The sequence below is a fragment of the Lepidochelys kempii genome, chromosome 13, assembly GCF_965140285.1.
Source record: "Lepidochelys kempii isolate rLepKem1 chromosome 13, rLepKem1.hap1, whole genome shotgun sequence".
Taxonomy (NCBI): Eukaryota; Metazoa; Chordata; order Testudines; family Cheloniidae; genus Lepidochelys; species Lepidochelys kempii.
This window is the reverse complement of record NC_136392.1, coordinates 31,591,154-31,613,142: the sequence shown is the minus strand read 5'-3', so window position 1 is coordinate 31,613,142 and position 21,989 is coordinate 31,591,154. Positions and strand designations below refer to the sequence as shown.

General features: G+C 51.1%; 1 protein-coding gene across 3 annotated transcripts in view; it reads right to left on the bottom strand.

The window, feature by feature from the left end:
* Positions 1-21,989, bottom strand: part of LOC140897398 (fer-1-like protein 4) — a 160,510-nt gene that overhangs the window by 74,030 nt on the left and 64,491 nt on the right. For all 3 annotated transcript variants that reach the window (XM_073310003.2, XM_073310006.1, XM_073310002.1), the window contains 13 exons: positions 21,785-21,983; positions 18,959-19,079; positions 17,676-17,776; positions 17,088-17,175; positions 15,380-15,496; positions 10,765-10,917; positions 9,894-10,077; positions 8,893-9,017; positions 7,850-7,984; positions 4,127-4,300; positions 3,698-3,814; positions 1,702-1,863; positions 1,050-1,218 (listed from right to left, as the gene is read on the bottom strand). In XM_073310003.2, the coding sequence (XP_073166104.1) occupies positions 1,050-1,218; positions 1,702-1,863; positions 3,698-3,814; positions 4,127-4,300; positions 7,850-7,984; positions 8,893-9,017; positions 9,894-10,077; positions 10,765-10,917; positions 15,380-15,496; positions 17,088-17,175; positions 17,676-17,776; positions 18,959-19,079; positions 21,785-21,983 (1,845 nt within the window). The remainder of the gene's footprint in view (positions 1-1,049; positions 1,219-1,701; positions 1,864-3,697; positions 3,815-4,126; positions 4,301-7,849; positions 7,985-8,892; positions 9,018-9,893; positions 10,078-10,764; positions 10,918-15,379; positions 15,497-17,087; positions 17,176-17,675; positions 17,777-18,958; positions 19,080-21,784; positions 21,984-21,989) is intronic.

Sequence of the window (21,989 nt, the reverse complement as noted above, 5' to 3'; positions counted from 1 at the left end):
ATCAGAGGTCTGGCCCAGAAACTCTTAGCGAGTATCTGCCAAGAAAGGTCTGCTCGGGGCCCTAAACCCCACCCATGGCTCTCTCACACACAGGAGCAAATGGAAAAAGGTGCTCTGGACACTTCCCTGGCCCTGAGCCAGAGGCAGCCAAGCAAGGAGATAAAGCCTGCCCTGGACAACTCAGGCAGTAGGCTTAGGTCAGTGCAGAGGAACAGAGACCTTGCCATACGATTGGGTCACTCCCCTGAACAGAGCAAGAACTTGCCTGCAGGAGATGCCATTACTGAGCGGGATTCTCTGGCCTGTGCTATGCAGGTCAGGCTAGACAATTACAATGGTCACTGCATGCCGGCATTACCCCCCACCGCACCGTGTTACTCTGTGTGACCCTCCCCCATGAGCCGGCATTACCCCCCACCGCACTGTGTTACTCTGTGTGACCCTCCCCCATGGGCCGGCATTACCCCCCACCGCACCGTGTTACTCTGTGTGACCCTGCCCCCATGGGCCTGCATTACAACCCAGTAGGCTGTACTTCATCCCCAGTAGGCTGCTTGGGACTGGTTTTTTCTAAATACCATCCTGGGAGATGCAGGAAAGCACTAGGAGGCTCACAGGAGGAAGCCTCTCTGCTTCACACCACAACATGATCCCTAGCCCTAAAGGGGACTTCGTTGAGCCCCACCACAAGTTAACGGCCTTGTCTGAGGGGGTGAGGAGTTACCCCTGCAGGAATTCAGTCTGCAGACTCTTCACGCCAGCACCACAGAGAGTCCACAGCCTCCCAGCAAGACACTTGAGACCATCAGACCTGAATTCCGCCCCAGCTTGCCCTGCCTGGATTAGCCGAGGGGTGCCTAATCGCGCCTCTGCTGCACTGCCCTGCGAGCGAGGGGCAATGGGGACATGCCAGCCTTGCAGAAAACGCTGCACTCATGCTGCATGCTGGGACAGTCCCCCTCTCCCCCGCAGCACTTGGCAGTGGAAAGCCCAGTGCCACCCTGCCATGCGAGGGGGCTGCATAGCACAGTTCAAACCAGGAAACTCACCTTTGGGCGGATTTTCTGCCTCCTCCTCCAGCTCCTCCAGCTCTTTGGGAGAGAATTTCATGATATGGGACACCACGTGGGTCCCCACCAGCACGGTACGCCCAAAAGCTCGCTGCTCCACCACAAAGATGCTTAGGGGTGGGTGCAGGTACACCTGCTCCGGTAGCTCCTGAAAAGAGCCTCTCATACTGTCACCAGGGCTGCGGGGGGGTGTTCTGCAGCAGCTCAGAGTCTGGCTTATAGCTCACTTGTGTCCAGCTGGCAGATAAGGGCTGCGCTCCCGCCAGCTGCACCCTGGTGAGCCCCTAGCACAGCGGCCCTGATGCTCCCTGTGCAGGTAGGTCCTGACAGCGCCGGTGCTGGGACCCAGCTCCTCAGTTCTGAACTGGAGCCCTGCCCATGCCTCGTCAGCAGGCAGCCGCTGATGCTGGCTGAATTGATTCATGCCATGGAGAGTTCTTTCCCATCAGCAGCTGGTCTTTAATGGGCCCCAGTTCCCCAGAGGGGGAACCCAGCTGGGGCTGAACCCAGTCTGCAGGTATGCGCCCATTCTCCAGAAACACGGGCCGTGGAAACTCTGCCTCTCCCCTCCTCACTAAAGCCCTACCCCAGAGCTAGCGGGCCCTGGCAGTGAGCACTGCTCCCTACTTACCACGTTGATGTATTTGACCAGCTCGTTGAAGTTGGGGTTCTCTTTGTATGACACAATCACTTCCGATTCCACTTTCTTCCCGGCACATTCGATGATCACCTGGGGCTGATCTACCTCAAACAGGTTCACACGTTTCAAGTCTCGCAGGCCCCAAAACAGGATCTGAACAGCAGGAGCCAAGTGCGTCAGCTGCTCTAGGCACTCAGCACTCTTCACACGAGCCTTCCCAGCCGCCAATTCCTCACCCCTACGAGTGGCAATCACCCCCAATCCACCCACCTAACCCCAGTACTAATCTCACTATACCCTGTCCAGCTGCCAGATGGTCCCTCATCCCCACAGGTAACCAGCATCACCATCTGCTAACCCTTCCCACGTCCCTGGCAGTCAGACCCCTCTTTCCAACACAGGAGGAGTGAGGGCTGCTCCTCACCCACCCAGACGCCCCCAGGAGGAAAAACACTGGACACTTCATCAACAGCAAATGAATGTGCCAGTCTGGAGGTGGGCAGACTCAGCAGAGCAATTTGGGGGTTGATGAGTGAGAGCTAATGGTGCTGTCTCACAGCCAGGCTCCTCTGTTCAGTGTGATCGGGAGTTAATCAAACAACATGGGACACTTTCCAGGTGAGATGCTGGATGAAATGGGGGCTTGTGACCCAACACACTACTGTATACACACCCTACACATTGCGATCGTCTCTATACAAAATACATCTTGTGAGGTAGCATTTGAAAACTAAACTCACTCGTCAATAATATACTGGTGAAACACATATAGCAACATGACATGTAAAGTTAAAGTTGTGACTGACATGCATTCACCAGACAAGCCTGGGGAGGGGTAAACAAGTTTCTCGAAGACAAAGGACAAGCTGACACCTCTAGCCAGGTGTCGTCAAAGTTGATTGACCATCACTGGTCACATGGCCAGTCTTTGGCAGCGAAGTGGGGCAGGAACAAATCGATCTGCATTTTAACAAACAACATGGAAGCTCTTTCCCCATGAGACCCCTGTGTCTCCATCCTCATAGCTGGAAGGAACTTTGTCTAGTGACACTCAGGAAAATGCATTGCAAAGGGTGACTAGAGTATAGAAGGGAGGGGCAAAAACACCCCCGGTAGGTGTCTGTCTCTCTCTCTCTCACCTGAGAAGACCAAGGAACTAGCCTTTGGACTTTGGGAGGGATTCCAACCTCAGAATTTGGCCAGCCTTCGTGCTGAGAACATGTAATAAGGATTTCACCTTGAACCAAGTCTATTTGTTCAGTTTTAGTGACTAGAAAATGCTTTATCTTTATGTCTTTTGTAAACATTTCTGACTTCCATGCCTTATACTTGTACTCACTTAAAATCTCTCTCCGTGTAGTTAAATAAACTTGTTCTATTCTTCTTTAATCAAAACTAATCCAGTAGTGTGTTTAAACTAAATTGTTTGGTAACTGCAGTTAAGGTAACAAACTGTTGTACATTGACCCCTTACGAGTCTCAAGGGACCTCCAATATCTGGACTGCCGAGGAGAGGGCTGGAGAGTGCAGAACATACATTTGGGGAAAGTCCAGGACTGGAAGTGTGTTGGGGTCACCCACCAAGTGGAAACCAAGGCTGGTGGAGTGTTGTTGGCAGGCTGTTGCTATGCGCAGACACTCGAAGTGACCTGCATGCTCTCTGGCTGTTTGTGAGGAGCCCAGGGTGGGAGATACAGCAGCAAAGCTGTTTGTGAGGCACCCCAGGATGCAGAGCAGGTGATGACAGCCCCTCTCCAGCCTGGATTGCACCCCAAAATGAGATAGGGCCGGTGGGTAGATGTCGCCCCAGTTCCAAGCCACACTCACTTCTGGCCTGCGAAAGTCCCTGGTGTGAGGAGGCAGCACAGACATGTTTGAGTCCCAGGTATTGTGTCAGTCCCTTCCCCAACCCCCTGCCATAAAGTCACGGCGCACTGGTACCAGTCAGAGGAAACTCTGCTCAGAACTCTACTGAAAGCCACAGTACCTCTATGCGGAATTCTTTGAGGATGGGCCGGACTCCCTCTGGGATAATGAAGCGTCCAGAACGGGGGTCCTCCAGGAAGTCTGGCTCCTTGGGTTCCACGTCTTTGGGCACTGAAGGCTGGACAGATGGAAATGGCCAGGCCACACAGAAATTAAGGAGCTTGACTCTCCTGCCCCACAACATCCCCTCATTCACCTACCCACCCATCTCTCCCATATCCAGCTTTGTCCTCCTCCTTCAGTGCTGCCCATCGACACTGGGGGGCCCTCCCACGATGAGAGTGCTCCTCTCTGCTTGAGGATGTGGCTAGAGCAGGGAGCCCAGCATCATGCCCCAGGTGTTAATCTGCCCAGCCCAGATAGCAGGAAGCAGCTGGAACAAGCTGCCATGCACCTCTTACCACACTGCTACCCCAGAGAAGCCAGTTACCTCCAAGTAGCCACTGTAATCCAGCTCGATCAGCTCAAAGGTAGCAATTAATTCCCCTGCTGCTCTGGGTCCTTTGTAAATGTCAAAAAACTGCAGGGCAGGTTTGCAGTATGGTTCATCCACCAGCTTCACCTGTGGAGTAGCAAAGGCCCGGCCAAGGAATTCCGGAGAACCCTACAGACAAGGAGGAGCAGCCACTGGATACTGCCTCTGCATTCTCACGGCGTTTCAGGTCCCAGTACAACATGCCAGAATGGGCTTAATCCCCACCAGGTGCAAGTTCCGCAAAGTCACTGGAAAGACTCAAACCACACCTCCCATCCTGGCAGGGCCAGCTCCAGGCACCAGCAAAACAAGCAGGTGCTTGGGGCGGCAGATTTCTAGGGGCGGCGTCCCGGCGCCAGCCATGCCGCCCCTGGAAATGTGCCCCCACCGACCCAGCTCGCCTCTGCTCCACCTCCGCCTGCTCCCCTGAGCACGCCGCCGCCGCCACGCCGCTTCTCCCCGCTCCCTCCCAGGCTTGCCGCGCGCTAAACAGCTGTTTGGCCCGGCAAGCCTGGGAGGGAGGGAGGGAGGGAGCTCCCCTGCTCCGCTCCGCTCCGCTCGCTCCCCTGAACACACTGCCTCTCCCTCGCCTGAGAGAGAGGGGGGAGAAGTGGAGCGGCAGGGTGTTCAGGGGAGCAGGCAGAGCATAGGTGAGCTAGGGCGGGGGGCCTGCAGGGGGCAGGGAACCACAGGAAGCAATGGGGGCGGGAAATGCAGCACGCCCGGGGGAGGAGGCGGGGCCGGGGATTTGGGGAAGGGGCAGAGTTGGGGCGGAGCTGGGGGAGGGCATGAAAAAAAAGCGGGGGCAGCAAAAAATTTTTTTGTTTGGGCCGGCAAAAATCCTAGAGCTGGCCCTGCTTCCTAGGCTTTCCGCTGACAGAACCATAAAACCCTAGGCACTTAGCTGACCCGCCCAGTCTTCCTCTTGTTATCTTTATAGGTGAGGGCTTCAGGAGAGCATAGGGATTGGCTCTTCTTATCTGCAATGCTAATGGCCCAATCTGAACTGTGGAAAATGTAACCAGATACCACAGAAATGGGTGCAATACAGAACAAGGCAAGGAACACCTTCCTCTCACTGACAATGCAGCATTGCCTTCCTGCATTTCAACAATCATTGCATGCCCTGTATCTACCAGAGTGAGACTTCAAGTTATTTACAGTATGGGCCTGGTCTCCTTGCTTGTAAATTACCTGTATATCTAGGATGGTCTGTAAATAATAAAACCTGTGACTACTATTGAGAATTAAAGCCGTGTGTGTAAGACAATGCATGCATCTATGTATATGCCTATATACAAAAAATGTTAAATTAAGGGTATTTAAGTTGCAAAGTCCAGCCCTCAAAAGTTAGGAAATGACCAAATTGGCCACTGTAATTCAGTCCCCTTGTGTGTTTGCATTATTATTAGACAGGCTTCTGTTATGTGATAACATGCTGCTTTTTCCACATGCTCCATGTCCTATTCCGAGCACAGCATGGACAGCGTTCAGGAACCTGTTCCGCGTTTCTTTCTATCCTCAGTATTCAGTGTGTGGCCAATTTTACAATTGGGAAACTGATCCAGGAAGACAAAGTGACTTGCCAAGGCCACACAAAGAATCAGTGGCAAAACCAAGACCAGAACTCAGGGCCACATGAAGCCCAGCCCTTTGCTCATTCATTCAACCACACTTCCTTACTGCCAGAGGTGCCGAGCATCCACTGCACCCGACAAGTTGAGCTGCAGCTGTGAATACGTAGCACGTCTGTATATCAAGTGTCTCAAGCTGGACACCCACAAAACGAGGAACACACAGTGGCCACCTGCTACAATTGTGGTGTAGTGACTTTACCAACGTCACACAGAGAGACCGTGGAAAAGACAAGGATGGAATCCAGGTCTCCATTCAACCGCCTTAGCCCCAAGACTAGCCTTTCTTCCTGCAATCCACTGCCTCGTTCCTATACACCTTTCAACTTCTAGTGTGCATGCGGCAAGGCCTACAGACAACAGCCTCCTTTGTTACACACCCCGACTCATCCCCTGAGCACCGTCCATCCTGTGCACTGCAGGACACAAGGGTCCTGTGAAAAAGACAGTAGGTGATCATGTAATGAAAGACCATATCAAAAGGCAGGTTGCCAGTTCTGGCATTTCCTAGCTTTCAAGAGCTGGACTTTGCAACCCTAACAACATTATGTTAATAGTTTTTTGGGACTGTAATATGATTTCATGTGATATTCAGTTCAGTTTATTTTACAAGGCCTGTACATTTTCAGTTTTCACTGTGCTGCTGCACTCGGTAGTGAAGACACATAACTGCGCTGCGTCAAGGAGGTTTTGGCAGCTGGGTGGGGACAGCTGGGCTTTGGCACCAGCGGAGGTAGCTAGGAATGGTGGGAAACGCATATTAGCATGATCATGCTGTGGTTCAGTTTGACAGTCACATTCAGTGTGTTACGAATAGACTGCGACACCTCCACTTGGGTCTGTAAGTGAAAAATAGCCCAGATTCTTGGCTGCACCAAACCAGATGTCAGGGCAGGTCTGCATCATCCGGCCACAGCAGAGGTTAGAGCATGCTCAGAGCTTGTCACAGGGCAGGCTGGGCTTGTAAGGCGTGCTGGAATCAGTCCCACCTGTGTCCAGTGATCCCCCCAAGTGGGGTGCCCATGTGATGGGTTCAGGCTTGGGCCAGGCGACCGGGGATCATGTGATGGTAGCCCAGGGCAGGGCTATGTGTGAGGGGGCCTGTTCTCTCAGAGAGATGGGGAGATCGGGGCTGAGAAGGCCTGGGCCAGGCCTGATACAAGGGTCACTGAGAGCTGGGAAAGAGGCTGTCCCTACCAGCCAGAGGGAGAGGCTTAGCTGCAACTACCTGCAGTGAGCCACAACCTCAAAAACCTTCCAAGGGGATTATGAGCCTGGAGGAACCAAATGGACTGTGGCACCTAGGCTGGGCCTAGTGAGCTGCAGGGAAGGTGGCTGAGAGTCTAGCTCGGAGTTAAACTGCTCTTGTTAGGTTAGTAAAGCAGACCCCAGATGGGAGAGTAACTTAAAGCACCAGTTGAGGTGATTTGACTAAGGAAGGAGGAAGCTGAGGCAGTTGGGGGGCTGACACTGGGTGTGGTAAGACTGTTACAGACCTGCTCGGACTTCCACCTTTGGGCCTCTGGACCACAGCAAGCCCCTGCCACATCTTCTGTGCACAGGCTGAGCTGGGGCAGTACAGCGGCCTGTCTGGGCACTGACTTAGAACTGTGCCACACAGCGTAATTCGCAGCTTGGCAGGTCTGGTTGCTTTCCAGACTGCAAACCAGAATCCAGCTCAGTGTTTGCATGTGAACCATCCTCTCCTCTACGAGCTCCTCACTTCTCCAGGCTGGCGGCAGCTCGGCTGGCTTCACTCATCACACACACACAGCTCCACTCGTTGGCACCACCAGAGCAGACTGACAACAGGAAGCTTGTCAAAGCCCTCCCCAAAGAGCCACTCCTGGTGTCTCCAACCTCCCTGCAGCTTTGAGCTGCTGGTATAGGTAAGATCTAATCACAGGAGCGGAGGCAGAGCAAATTGGTGCAGTCGTCCATGTGACGTCCTGTATCTGGACAGACCTTCCTTCAGCTTTCCCCAGACTCCTGCACACACTGAGCTTATGGACATAGAGGGACAGGGTCATTCTGTCATACTTACAAATTTATTATGGTCAAAGATACTGATGACAACAACGGGGGTCTCGGTCTTCAAATCCTCTCTCCGCCCATCAATAATCAGCTGATCATATAAAAGTAGCTCATTCCACAATGGGCTCAGGGTTTCCTCCAAGGTCTGTATGGAGAGCGATCAGGATTAATAGAGCTCAGCAGAGTCTCTTGAATTCAGTCAAGTTCATTCTTAAAATGGCCCTTTAAGGAAGCAGTGGGGGGTGGGGGAGGCTGCAGACATCCCTTCCCCAAAGCAGGGCGAGAGGGACTATAGAGCCCACACAAAAACACACACACACACCCCCCTCAGTGCTGTGTGCGCATGGCCAATGCCTTCAAGAGCAGGAGATAAGAGAATTCTGGGGGCTGATCTGGGCATTTGCCAGTCTCCCTCAGATACAACTGTTGTCACCAAAGATTCCTTAAATATTCACACTGCTCAGTGCAGGCCTGGCACGAACAATGAAAGGAAACCGAGATTAACAGTGGACAAGCCACAGATTCACAGGTGGCCTTGTAAATAGCCTGTGGCTAGTAGATAAAGACAGAGTAAGAAGAATGATGTATGATAATCTGCAGCTTTGCTTACTAGCAGCTTGTGGACAGTTCATGACCTGTACAGGGATTGGTTACCAAAATTAGTAACCCAATTACAAAGTGTGATACAATGTAACATGGAATGTGCATGAGTCACTTTGGTTTAGAATATTTATACAATCTGATTGATTTTTGTGTGCTTTGGCAAACCCCTAAACACATCCCCTCAGCACAGGACTGCTATATGCCAATAAAAAACTGTCAGAGACGCGTCCAGATTTGAGCTACTTCCTTGGGAACAGAGTGTGGAAAGTCTCAGAGAAAAATCCCAACACTCAGAGGGCATGAAAATGTCTCCACAGCTGGAGTCAGGTAATTGGACGGTCTCCTCCTGTGATGCCAGCTTCCAACACTGCAAGCAGTAACTGGTTTGGTCCACAGGCGAGTTTCCTGAGGTGAAGGAGATGGGTTGCAGTAGGACCAGAGAGACCTTACCCGGGTGGTCTGGCACTGAGTCGAAAACACCACTCTTGCAAATGGGTCTGAAAGGCCATTGTCGTCAGCAGGCAGGATCCCCCGAGCCTGGTACAAGTGAGCTCGCAGCTGGAAGTAACTGAAGTCTGGCAAGACAAAGCAGAAATCACTGGCTGCTATGAGATCCGAGTAATTATACCCTTGGCACTCTTGGGAGAGAGTTTCCAGGCGGGCCCAGAGGGTGGGGGGGGCCCTAAGAGGCGAGGAGGGCAGACGACAGCACCTTTACAGGTGTCTGCTGAAGTGCTTTGGATCAGTATATCTCAATATAGCTTGGGCTAGGCAGTCCACTTTCGGTTAATTTCTTTGTCCCCAGTGACAACTAGTGTTCTAGAGTCTTTGGGGGGTTAATTTTGGAGTGATTCGCTATGAACATGTGCCCCTCAGAGCTGCATCAGGCCTCAGCAAAGCCAGTGAATTACTGGACAGGTCTTGAGCAGGTTACACACCCTAGAAATCGGGACCCAGCCAGTGACTCTCCAGTAGCTTATGAAGCAACAGTGCCCCTTTCTCACGGGGGGGTCCCTGTGACATTCTGCCAGAACTTTCAACCCTAGAGCCGTGGTTCTCAACCCGCAGCCCGGGGGGCATTTGCAGCCCAATCAGCACACAGCTGTGGCCCATGTGACATCCTCAGGGCCGTAGAGGTAGTATTGGATGCGGACCACAATGGCAAATAGGTTGAGAACCACTGCCCCAGGGACACAGGTTGTCCATGGCAGGCTGAGGTGCCCTGCTCTCTCTGCCCCCCACGCTAGCAGGTCTCTGCCATCTGTACAGAAGGAGACGGCAGCACTCTGAATGCTGCTGTGGCAAACACACATTCCCGTAAGCCAAAAAGGCTCTTGGCGGAGCCCACATCCAGGCGCCCAGGCAGGACTCGCTCAGCTCACTGCTCTCTCATTTGTTTTCAGTTTAGCCACCAGTGGGACTGTAGAGTAACCAGGGCAGTCTGTGCTCACCGTCCCTGCTGAGCCGGCTGGGCGGCATGTGTGCTGGAAGCTGCTCTGTCTGCTGGCCGCTCTCATAGATGGGCTTGAATTCCTCAGGCAGTTCTGCAGTGCTGTTCTTCACATACTTGGTCACCCCCAGCCACATATAGATCTCTAGTTTCGCAAAGATCTCTCCGGTGCGTGACCCTGGGACCTTGGAGTGCAGAAGGTTAGTTTCACTTCCCATCCAGACCCACAGGCATTCAGAGACTATATCGCATGCCGGTGATTAGCAGTGCACCATCACTGTGCCTGCAGCTTTACACATGGGTCTGAAGGGCAGCTGGGCGGGGATCAAATTTTCTGTTTCTTGGGAAATTCCACAATCTCAAAAAAAATGTTATGTTCCAGAAGGAAACCAAAACTTTCAAAGCTTCACGTGAAACAAAATTTAAAAAAATAATGTGTTTCACAATCAAAATGTTTTGTTTCCATAAAATCAAAATATTTCCTTCCAGTTCTACCTTTTTTATAATATTAAAGAAATTTTGAAATGAAGTGGTTTCTAAACAAAAACCAGAACATTCTGTTCTGCAAATGATGAAATGTTCCCATGTCAAAACATTCCAAATGCTTTGTGCTGTTTTTTTTTTTAAATGAAAACAATCACGCTGTGAGAGGAGAAGTCAAGTAAATCTTTACCCAGTCCAGGAGCTCACTTGTTTGGACCTGGTACAGAAACGAGCAGTATTCTCACTATGCAATTAGACTGTTTGGCTTTTACTAGTCTTACAAATTCTCTCTCAGATACAGAACCAATAATTAGAGCTGGTGAAGGAAGGGAGACGAACATGGAATGAAATAAGCAGGAATATGGTTAGGTTTTTCACATAAACTCTACCTTTAAAAAGACGGTCTGGATCTTTGCACAGTCCTTGCCTTTCTCCTCTTCTACTACAGAGTAGAGGACATTCTGTGCAGGAATTCTTGTGCATGCCACTCGCTTATTATTGCTGAACATCCAGAGTAGGACATCGGGGAGCGTGCACTGGGGCTGGAAGATATAGGCAATGCAGAGTCTCAGAGAGAATGTCCCCATGAGGGAATATAGATGATCCAGTCCTGCTTCCACCAAAGTTAATGGCAAAACTCCCACTCTGCTGAGTGCTTGGCACTTCTGAAAATCAAGTCACTTGCTAGGTGCTTAACTGTGGCTTTAGGGGCCTAACTTTAGGTGACATTTTTTGAAAATCTTGATTACGTAATACATGTTATTTCTCTTAGTAGGTGCAATATACAAGATACAAAGATAATGTTGCTTAGTGAACTTCACTTCTGCATTTCCTGACTTTGACATTTAAAATGTGTATCCTAACTTAGGTTTTTGCATTTAATTTCCTGGCAGTTTTTAAAGGTGACCTGCAAAGATTTTTGCATAGAGTTGTATATTTCTTGCGTTGCTCTTGTTTTTTCATTAAAAATATCTGGAATATCCAACCTTCTCTGTTCTCACTGACAGACTCCTGGGGAGATCAGAGCGGGTGGAGTGAGAGCTTTCTGTGCCCTCAGATGAATGGGGCACTGAATCTTTTCTCCCAAGTGTTTGTGACTGAAGGCGTGTCTATATTAATGTGAGCCAGGGCCAGATGAGCTCTCCTCTGCCATCTAGTGATGAACTGAGGGAAAAGACTTCAGGAGCAGACCATATTTGCACAGACACATCCACTCTACCTAGGTGTTCAGCAGTCAGAGCTGCTTTGCCAACGTGATCAGTTTGGGCTGTTTGGGGTTAAAATGCAGGGGGAGTCCTTATTGTAGGAGCAACAGGCAGAAGAACTGTACTTAGCCTGCCCTGACTGAGGGCATCACCCTAACTTGAGCATCACTTGCTACGCAGGGGCACCAACTCCAAGTGAAAGTTAGAGGGGGGTGAGAACAGGTGTTCCACACTCTGTTTAAAGCATCTTAGAGACCACTTGAAACATTCTCTCTCCAGTGTTTAAAAATGGAGTTGATCAGACTCAGTTGAGAGGCCCTGTTTCTGTTCAGTGGTCACGACAGCTGACATCACTGATGAGCAGGTCTAGGGGCTGAGCCTGAGACCTGGTGTGGGGCCAGAGCTGCAGTGGAAGGCAAGGCAGAGGCAGCACCAGTGAAATCACGAAGAGCCGGGCTAAGCACTGGAACCTCAGCACATGGCACTAGCGATGCCAGCAAGCAGCAGCAGAGATAACAGCGGCAGTAGTGGACGGAGGCGGAGAGCAGCAAGGACAGCAGCTGCAGCAAGAGGCGTTGTTCAATGGCCCTCCCTTGATGGGTGGGAGACAAACCCACATGAACACGCCCCAGCTGTGTGCAGCGGAGGGAAAGGGGAGTGGCCTGTTAAAGGGACTTTCGTCCATCAGACTTTCATACCGCAAGGTGGCAAACTGAGGCAAAGGACATTGCCCAATGTACTGTGGGGTGGGTGTTTGCTTATGGTTTACGTGCTTTTGAATTATTGTTGCAATGTTTTCCTAAATGAATGTGGGGGGTGTGGGTTGTTATACACAGACTCAGTGCTTGTAAGTGGGGAACTATCGTCTTTCAGAGATGCCGGGGGTGTGGGGGAGGGTAATTTTCCCAGATTTCTGGGTCGGGGCTCGAGCCGGTTCTGTTCTGCAATGTGAAGAGGAACCCCTAGATATTGAATCTGGCCCTTGTTGCTGCTGACACCACCTAGCAGGAAGGTTACATTAAGACAATGTGTTCTGTGCGGTCACTGCAGTGCAAAACTGTACGGGGTAAACGTATGGCACAGGCCCAGAGTGGGGCACCAGGGCAACTATGGAGACAAACAAAGAAGAGAGGTTTTTTTAAACACTAACTAAAAAAACCTCTTTCCCCTCTTAATTGCTCAGGTTCCAGCCTTTTATGGACAGTTCTAACATAAAAACCACAACCTTTTAAAAAAAAAATCTTCCAGGTTTTTTTCACTCCTCAGAGGGAAACACAAGAAGGACACACTAGTTCTTTCCTCCGTGGACACTTTAAAGAAAACCAGACAATTAAAGGGTTGCCTCAGCAGTGTGGTCTATGCACAAACTTGCATGAAACAATGAAAAGTGTGTGAATTAAAACCGATGTAGTTAGTTTGGCGCCAGTTTGTGTGTGGACACTAATTTCAGAATAAAAGCAATTAAAGTTCCCTTTGCTAAATTGACTTTAGCCCCTTTTATTCTGAAATTAGTGTCCACACGCAAACCGGCACAGAAATAATTACATCGGTTTTAAGAAATTAGTCCGTTTGTAGGTTGACAGACAGTGCTTGGTGCTAGCACTTAGATGGCTTTGACAGGTGCTGAAGTTCACATCTCATTGAGGTAAGGAAAGGGGGAAAGTAAATTCCTGCCTTTGTCTCATTGCTGGCTGGGAACAGCTCTCTACTGGCTGGATTAACAGGGCAGCATCTCATTAGTTAACACTGCGAAGAGGCAGACCTTGTCTGTGTTCAAAGCTACATCCATATCACTGAAGGTGCGAATCCAAACCAAGGGAGTTAAACCCATGCAATACCCACCAGGGACACACACAACCCAAATTAATCCTAGTTTATATGAATTTAGTTTAATTCAGTAAAGAATCAATTAAGGCTTACATTGAGGCAGATCTGGTTTTAATCCAATTAAGAATCATAGAATCATAGAATATCAGGGTTGGAAGGGACCTCAGGAGGTCATCTAGTCCAACCCCCTGCTCAAAGCAGGACCAATCCCCAATTAAATCATCCCAGCCAGGGCTTTGTCAAGCCTGACCTTAAAAACTTCTAAGGAAGGAGATTCTACCACCTCCCTAGGTAACGCATTCCAGGGTTTCACCACCCTCCTAGTGAAAAAGTTTTTCCTAATATCCAACCTAAACCTCCCCCACTGCAACTTGAGACCATTACTCCTTGTCCTGTCCTCTTCTACCACTGAGAATAGTCTAGAACCATCCTCTCTAGAACCACCTCTCAGGTAGTTCAAAGCAGCTATCAAATCCTCCCTCATTCTTCTCTTCCGCAGACTAAACAATCCCAGTTCCCTCAGCCTCTCCTCATAGGTCATGTGTTCCAGACCCCTAATCATTTTTGTTGCCCTTCGCTGGACTCTCTCCAATTTATCCACATCCTTCTTGTAGTGTGGGGCCCAAAACTGGACACAGTACTCCAGACGAGGCCTCACCAATGTCGAATAGTGGGGGACGATCACGTCCCGCGATCTGCTCACTATGCCCCTACTTATACAGCCCAAAATGCCACTGGCCTTCTTGGCAACAAGGGCACACTGTTGACTCATATCCAGCTTCACGTCCACTGTCACCCCTAGGTCCTTTTCCGCAGAACTGCTGCCTAGTCATTCGGTCCCTAGTCTGTAGCTGTGCATTGGGTTCTTCCGTCCTAAGTGCAGGACCCTGCACTTATCCTTATTGAACCTCATCAGATTTCTTTTGGCCCAATCCTCCAATTTGTCTAGGTCCCTCTGTATCCTATCCCTGCCCTCCAGCGTATCTACCGCTCCTCCCAGTTTAGTATCATCCGCAAATTTGTAAAGAGTATCCACACTATGTTTTCACCGGTTTAATGAATTAGTTTTGTAAACTGATTAAAACTAAACTGTGAGAAAACTTTGAATATAGAAAGGCCCAAATTTCTGCTACAGAAAAAGAAACAGAATTGTTTTAAATGAAAGCTCTGAATTTGCAGAATGTGCTCAACACGGCTCCTCCGGGGGAGAGACCCTGAGACAGCAGAACTGGAGATTGTCTCCCTGTTCAAGCGCCCTGCTGCCAAATGGCCAGGATTTGACTGTGTGTCAGACCAGGCCAAGCAGGGACAGACAGCAGCAATGTCACATATAGGCCGGGGATCATTAGGTTCTGCTCACAAATCCCAGCAGATCCACTATTTCTCCATCACTTAGAACCATTTATTCTATCATCTTCTATCACATACACCTTGGACAGAGCAGGTTACAGGGCTGCTACAAGCATGTCAGGCTCTTGTGCCAGATACGGATGGGCCACAGAGCTTCCTACCCCCAGAGGTGCACCAGGGATGTGTTCACCTTCAGACACTAATGCACTGCCAGGAATGGCTGTTGCGAGCGTCAATAAGGTCTGTGGCACACAGTGCCACCTGGTGGCTGAGCAGTGTAATACAATCTAACAATACCATCTCTGGGTGAGGGTCCAGCTACTCCTGGGAGCAGGCATGGCCACAGCTGCCTGGGCTCTCGCTGGCACTGACCGCAAGCTCACAGGAGTGTTTACAATCGGAAAAAATAATTCAGAGTAGGGAGGCCACCTGCTTGGCGAGGGAGAGAGTCCAGCCCCCACCCTCCCAACTGGGAAAGAGGGAGCCCAGCCCCCGCCCATCCATGCGGGTGTGGAGAAGGAGAGCCTGGTCTCCACTCACGCAGCCAGCGGGGGCCTGGCTCCCCTCGCCTGCCCGCCCAGAAGTGGGGGGTGCCCGGGGTTCCGGCCAGCGCACATTGTACCTCTTTAGCCAGGGAGCGCAGCTTCCCTAGGATTCTCTTTGCATCATTCACTTTCTCCTTCACGTTGGCTCGAGTCAGCCGCCTCCTCACGCGGAGCCCCTGCTTCGCATACAGGATCTGAACACCAAGCACGCCCGTCACACGCCTGCAGCGCGCCTGACGCCCACCGAGGCCAGAGACACCAGCATCCCGAGGCCATGTGGTCACATCGAGGCCTGCCTGAGGAGCTGCGCTCAGCGGGGTGGACCCAAGCCTGGGGTCCATCTCCAGCACAGTTCTCACCGGCCCTACGGCTCCCAGCGGGCAGGGGACAGGAGCAACCACGGAGCAGGGACAGGTCTCCTCGAAACCATCACCACCACCAACTTCCAGCAATTTATCAGCAACACTGAGCCTGTCACTGAAACCCAGCCCCACACGGCCCAGCCACACCCCCACACTGAGCCTGTCGCTGAGCCGCACCCAGGAACTGGGCTCCACACGGGCCAGCCACACCCCCCACACTGAGTCTGTCGCTGAGCCGCACCCAGGAACCCAGCCCCACATTGCCCAGCCGAGCTGAGTGGGGCAGGACAGTGTAAAAGCAATGAATATTTGAAAGGCTGTAAGGGCTGCATTTTCACTAGGGTTTGGGGACTCCTGAGGCAGCAGAGCTTGCAGAATGTCAGTATGACAGGCACAGCAGCAGGGGCTGGGGTGGGCAGGGGGAACCCTCCGTGGGCAAGGGGGGAGTGGAATCTCCCTGGGCAGGTGCAAGGTGAGCAAGGGGTTTCTTCATGGACATGCAGGAGGGCAGGATGAGGGCAAGTGTGTGAAGAAGCAGGGGGGCAGTCATGGGGCCCTCACCGCTCACATTCCCCTTGGCATGCTTCCCGAGGCCTTTGCCAGCTGCAGGAGCTGCCCTGGCTCCCCTTTCCAGGGCCTTTCCAGGGGCTGATTCCAGAGCCCTCTGGAATCTGGGCTGGGTCGCACGAGGATACACAGGACCCAGATGTTTACGTGTGTGAGTCACATGGACTAGGATAACATCAGTACGGGGCATAAACCAACCACAGAACAAACTGCCTCTGGGGCTGCTTATTGAAGAACTGCCCCTTGTGGGGAGCCTGACAACTTCCTCTAAAGCATCTGGGGCCAGCCCCTACCCAGGACAGGATCCGTGGGGAGATGGACGCCTGCTCCTATTGAGCGAGTGGGGAGTGACAGGGGCGGTATCCACAGACTCTATTAGCTACTGTCACAGAGAGCCTTTGGCATTAGAACCACCCCACTCTGCAAGGTGGCCACCCTTCAGGGCACAGAGTGAGGCTTAGCAGCTTACTCAGGGATTATCTTGAGTTGGGCAGGTAAAGGGACGGCCTCCTGCAGACAGGCAGTAGCCCAGTTTTACTGACTAAGGTCTCGATCCTGCAAGCTGCTCCAGAAAGCCAAGCCCCATCAGTCTCGAGGGCGCTCCAGGTGGGCAGACCCACACACCTGTGCAGAACTGCACCAAGGATCCAGCTGCAGGAGCAGCAAGAAGGAGGCTGTGGTGATGGGCACATAACAATGGCCATGCAGACACAGTTCCTTCAGATCCAGCAGAACAGGAACTAAACATCTCCCATGATGGCAATTCCACCTTGTCCCCCTCCCCAAACTCCTCTCAGAGCCAGTGACCACCCAAAGCCCCTTCCTCCCTCAACCGCACAGACCCTACCCCACTTACAATATTGTGTGTCAGGGATTTCAGCCGACATCTGTCAAGGTTGTTTGGACGTGTCATTGGTTTTTTCTCCACATTCAGTGAATACTGCCTGTGATTAGAGAGAGCCTTGAGCCAGGACCACGCTCTCCACATCCCTCAGGCAGGGCACGGCTCCAAAAACATGAACCTAATGCATTTCAAGGGAAACCACTAACATTCCCCCTCCCTCTGAACAGCTTTTCCTTCTCCAGCCACCAACAGCCCTTAACAGCATTTGAGTTGTGCATTAAACAGGACCTTGTGAATCCAACCTTCAGTTCTTAAAGACACTGATGATTACCTAGAACTCACCTGGGCTGTATCCTCCATAGTCGGTCACACTAGGTTCCCAACCAGTTAATCTGGAGCTAGGTGTGATCTGATCCCTAGTTCTGGGACATTTCGATACACCTCTAACTGTGACTGAAAAATTATGGGTTTTGGCCTACACCTGTGACTAGGGCAGAACAGGCTGGTCGAGGTCTGGGGAGAGTGTGGTGTCCGGGAACATTCACTGACATGCAAATAAAGAGTTCAGAAAGAAACCAAAGGAAGCAGAGACTCATTAACCTGCATCCAGCTACAAACTCCTCCAGCACCTGCTTGAGTCTGTCTTCTGCTTTAGATTTTGGCCTCCTCAGGAGTGTCTCCACGTCATACAGTCCATGTTCCTGTTGAGACAAGCGCCATGTTCACATTATCCCTGGGTGCAAGTGCAGACATGCAGCAGGGAGAGGAGTGCCTTCGTGTCATGTCCCCAAAGAATTTGCCTAAAATAACCTTGGGGCCCCTTTGCCAAGAGGTAGCAAATGTTAGGGCCTTGCAGGTCAGCTTCCTGTTGGAGGAGAATCAGTGATATGGAAACCAGATATATGAGTGTTACTTGTTATATTTACACTCTATAAACCAGTCCTGGAACAGAAGTGGTCACAAATGGCACATATGGTCACAAATGGCTCTTTCAGATTTCCCAGCCCAAACACCAATGCCCAGTTCCCAGGAAGCAACTGTGCCCTAAGTATTGACTCCAATTAGAGAAACTAAGGCTGAAAACAAATTCCTTTGTGGTTCGCAACAGCTCCCCCAAAGAACCTGTACCACAAAACACAACAATGCAGCACGTTTCCAAAGATGGCAGACTGCTCGCACGCAAAGAAAGAGAATGTGAAAGACCATGGAACAGCTCATCCAGCTCCCACCATCTCAATATTGCACATGCTGTACTTTTCATGATCAAATGCACGTGAGCAGTCAGGGCTCAATCCTGCAAGAGGCCCTGACTGCAGTGGGGGAGGAGGGTATTAAACTCCTGACAGATTAACGACACATGCTTTGGGCTTCTGATTTTCTGTTTTAACTGATAAACACCAATGAAATACCCTGAAAAAAAATGAAACCAGTGTTTTTCCAATGAACGCTGGGAAAACACCAGAAATGGTTATTTGTATCTAAGAGCTTGACTACAGCAACCTGTGGCTCATTAATTGGCCCATGTAGAACCTGCTTGTGCACACTGAAGTCTGCCTAGAGCACTTTAACGTAGTGCTGTTTGAAGAAGTGCTCTGTTAAAGCTGTTTGAAGAAGTGCTCTGTTAAAGCACACTGCAGAACTTTACAAAGAGACTGCACTCTCGGTATACGCTATTGCCAGGAGTCACGTATGTGAGATACAATCACTCGTTACAGTACATACAAAGAGAAAGCCCCAAACACCCCCAAATATTGGACATCTACGTAAAACTCAAAAATTGCTAAAAATAAACCTCAAAGAAATCAGTAAGCCCAAGAAACAGCGACAGGAGGAAGCAGTGCGAGGGGAAGCAGTGGGGTCTCCCAGTCACTGCGATACTTTACCAGGCGCTCTGCTATTTTGACAATCCAGTTGGAATTGTAGAGCCTCCAGGTGTGATCTTCCCAATAGCTCCAGACATACACACAGGGCTTCTCATGCAGCATGGGCAGGCAGCTGTAAGAACTAAGAGCAGGAGGCAGAGCAGGTTACAATGCACACTGAGAGACTGAAGCAGCCTCAGAGCCACCCTAATACATGTCAGTCGCTTTGGGGAACCAAGCCATGGGATGCATGGCTCTGCTGCTGCGGCCTTAGCTCCAAGAAAGCAGCACAGTGCTGAGAACAGAGGCCCAGATTCACAAGGGACGTAGGCGTGGTGACGCTGAGCATTGCAGCGCCGAGCTCTCAGGTGCCTAGAAAATCACAGGAACATACTGGGATCCACAAAGCCTGAATCAGGCACCTGGGCTCCCTGTATAATGCCTGGGGAGAAACAGGTGCCTTAGAATGCCATTCACAGCAGTCAGTATGCTAGGCAGGAGCTGCTTGGACTAACCAGTGGAAGATGCCAGCTATAGGAGTAAGTGCTGAGCCCCATCCCGCTCAGAGAGAGAAGTGCCTAAGTCCAGGCTGCAGGGAAGCTCCTCTCTGTGATCCAGATCTGGGACGTCAGGTCACCCCAGGCGCCCAGGGCGTTTCTTGTGAGAATGAATCAGGTAGGAGCCTAAGTCCACACAGAACAGCCGAGGAGGAGGGGCGCCACCATGTGATAATGGTTAGCCCAGTGGTTAGAGCACTCGCACAGGATGTGGGAGACCCACCAGAGGGGATAAAAGGATTTGAACCAGGGTCTTCTGGTGCTCAGGGGGCTGCTCTAACCCCTGTGCTGTGGGATCATCTGATGCGGGGCTCTGTCAGTCTCTCCTGTGAAGCTGTTCCACTGGGGACAAATCCTTAGCGTCACTGGTCCAGAGCGAGAGAGAGAATGACTCTATAGCCCAGTGGCCAGGGCACCCATGTGAGGTGGGAGACCCAGCGTTCAGTCCCCCCCTCCAGTGATTTTATAATGCACAGTGGAATAACATCAACAGGAGAGATTAAGGAGCGCCCCACATGAGAATGACCCATAACTGACCCCTGAGCGGGGTGGGACCCATGTTCAGACCTCGTTTTCCCCCTGCTTCAGCAGACAGGGCAATTGAACCTGGGTTGCCCATATCCCAGGTGACTGCCCCAACTACAAAGTTAGGCACCTCCTCTAGGCAGATTTTGCATGGGACCCGACCCAGCAGGTGACCTCTGAGTAACCCCCACATATCAGGCCCCACGGGCGAAAACTTATCTTCTCAGATTCATGGATTGCTCTGGGCTTCGGCAGGAGACAGGTGTCCGAATGCCTAAAGGGAGGCAGCAGTGCGCGCACCCAGAGACAGAAACGCAGGTGCCAATGGAACTTTTACCCCGAAGACTTAGGCACCGAGCGAGTTTAGATCCTACAGGGTTCAGTTGGGGTTTTGTGGACCTCAGTGGAGTCTAAAACTGGGACTTAGGCACCTAAGTTCATGATCAAGGAGCTGAAGTACCTTTATGACTCTAGCTCAGAGATCCTGCCATATGGGCTGGATGCAAGGGCTGATGCCGTGCTTATGGCAGAGCCAACCCCAACAGGTTTCAGAGTAACAGCCGTGTTAGTCTGTATTCGCAAAAAGAAAAGGAGTACTGTGGCACCTTAGAGACTAACCAATTTATTTGAGCATAAGCTTTCATGGTTAGTCTCTAAGGTGCCACAAGAACCCCAACAGGGGAGGTCAAAGAACTCCTCCAGGGCAGCCTGGAATGACCCTCATAGCTGGAACTTGTCTTACACGATGACTTCATCAAGACCCTAGACACTAAACCTTCTTTGGGGGTCAAGCTTGTCTGGCCACTGACACTAGACTCTGGCACCAGTCTTGAACCCCCAACAGAAAATCCCATAGGCAGGAGGAGGGCTGCATGAGCACTTCCACCAGCTGGGGTTTGGAGTTGCTCTCTAAAGTGCAGCGTGCAGATGGTGAAGCCCCAGCATGCAGAGCAATGCTCAAGGCTGTGTCTCTCCCTGCAGCAGAAAAGGCACTGAGCATTCTCCTCTCTCATGGACATTGTGCCATCGCAGGATGAACACAGTTTGAGACAAAAGATTTGTCCTCTGCCATACCAAACGAGTAAAAGGAGCCTCAACAGAACAGGATGAAGCTCAGTGGAGTCTAAGATGGCCTAACCCACCCAATAAAATGGGAGAATAGCCCCATGAGGCCAGGAGAAGTGGGAAAGCGACTGAGTTCCTCCTGGTGTCTATGGCAGTCAGCTGGTCTGAACCCCCTCTGTGGTGAAGGCTCAACTGACACTGGTGCCTAGACAGCTCCAAAACCAGATTAGAAGAGCTAAATTCCTGTCTTTTGTCCCATAGCAATCATCTCCCTGACCATTCGGGAGGATTTCCTGTACCAGAGACGCACCACAATCCTCCATTCCCACCCTCAGTTGGAACACTTCATATCCGGCATTTGAGATGCTGAACACTCAATGTACCCAGCATGGCATTTCTGCCACCATAGGCAGAACCTCTGCTCTCCTGGGGAGAGTGGCCTTTAGCTATCTACGTATGGCATCTAGGGCTGGGGGATCCAAAGCACTTAGGCCCCAAACGTTCATTCAAATCAATGGAAGTGAGGAGCCCCCAACTCCTACTGATTCACTAGAGAATCTCGCTGGCTAGGTGGAACATGATCAACTATGAGCCCTACCATCCACACCCATGTACCTGTTAATGCCTTATGGGATGAATAAGAGTCCAAAGCACCTTTGCGAAGGGGCTGACGTGAGCGAGCACCATGAAGAGGACTCACCTGTCATATTCGGTAGGCTCTGGCCTTTGGCTTTCTGTCATGGATTTATTCTGTAAAGTTGGACTCGGGGCCATAACTTCAATATCCAGCTCCTCGTCTGAACTGGGATCCAGCAAAGGCTGTTTGTCTTCAGGCCCTTCTCCTTTCACACCTTTCTTAGGCATTTTGGTCACAACCTCTTCAGCTTTCCCATAGTTCCCTTGCA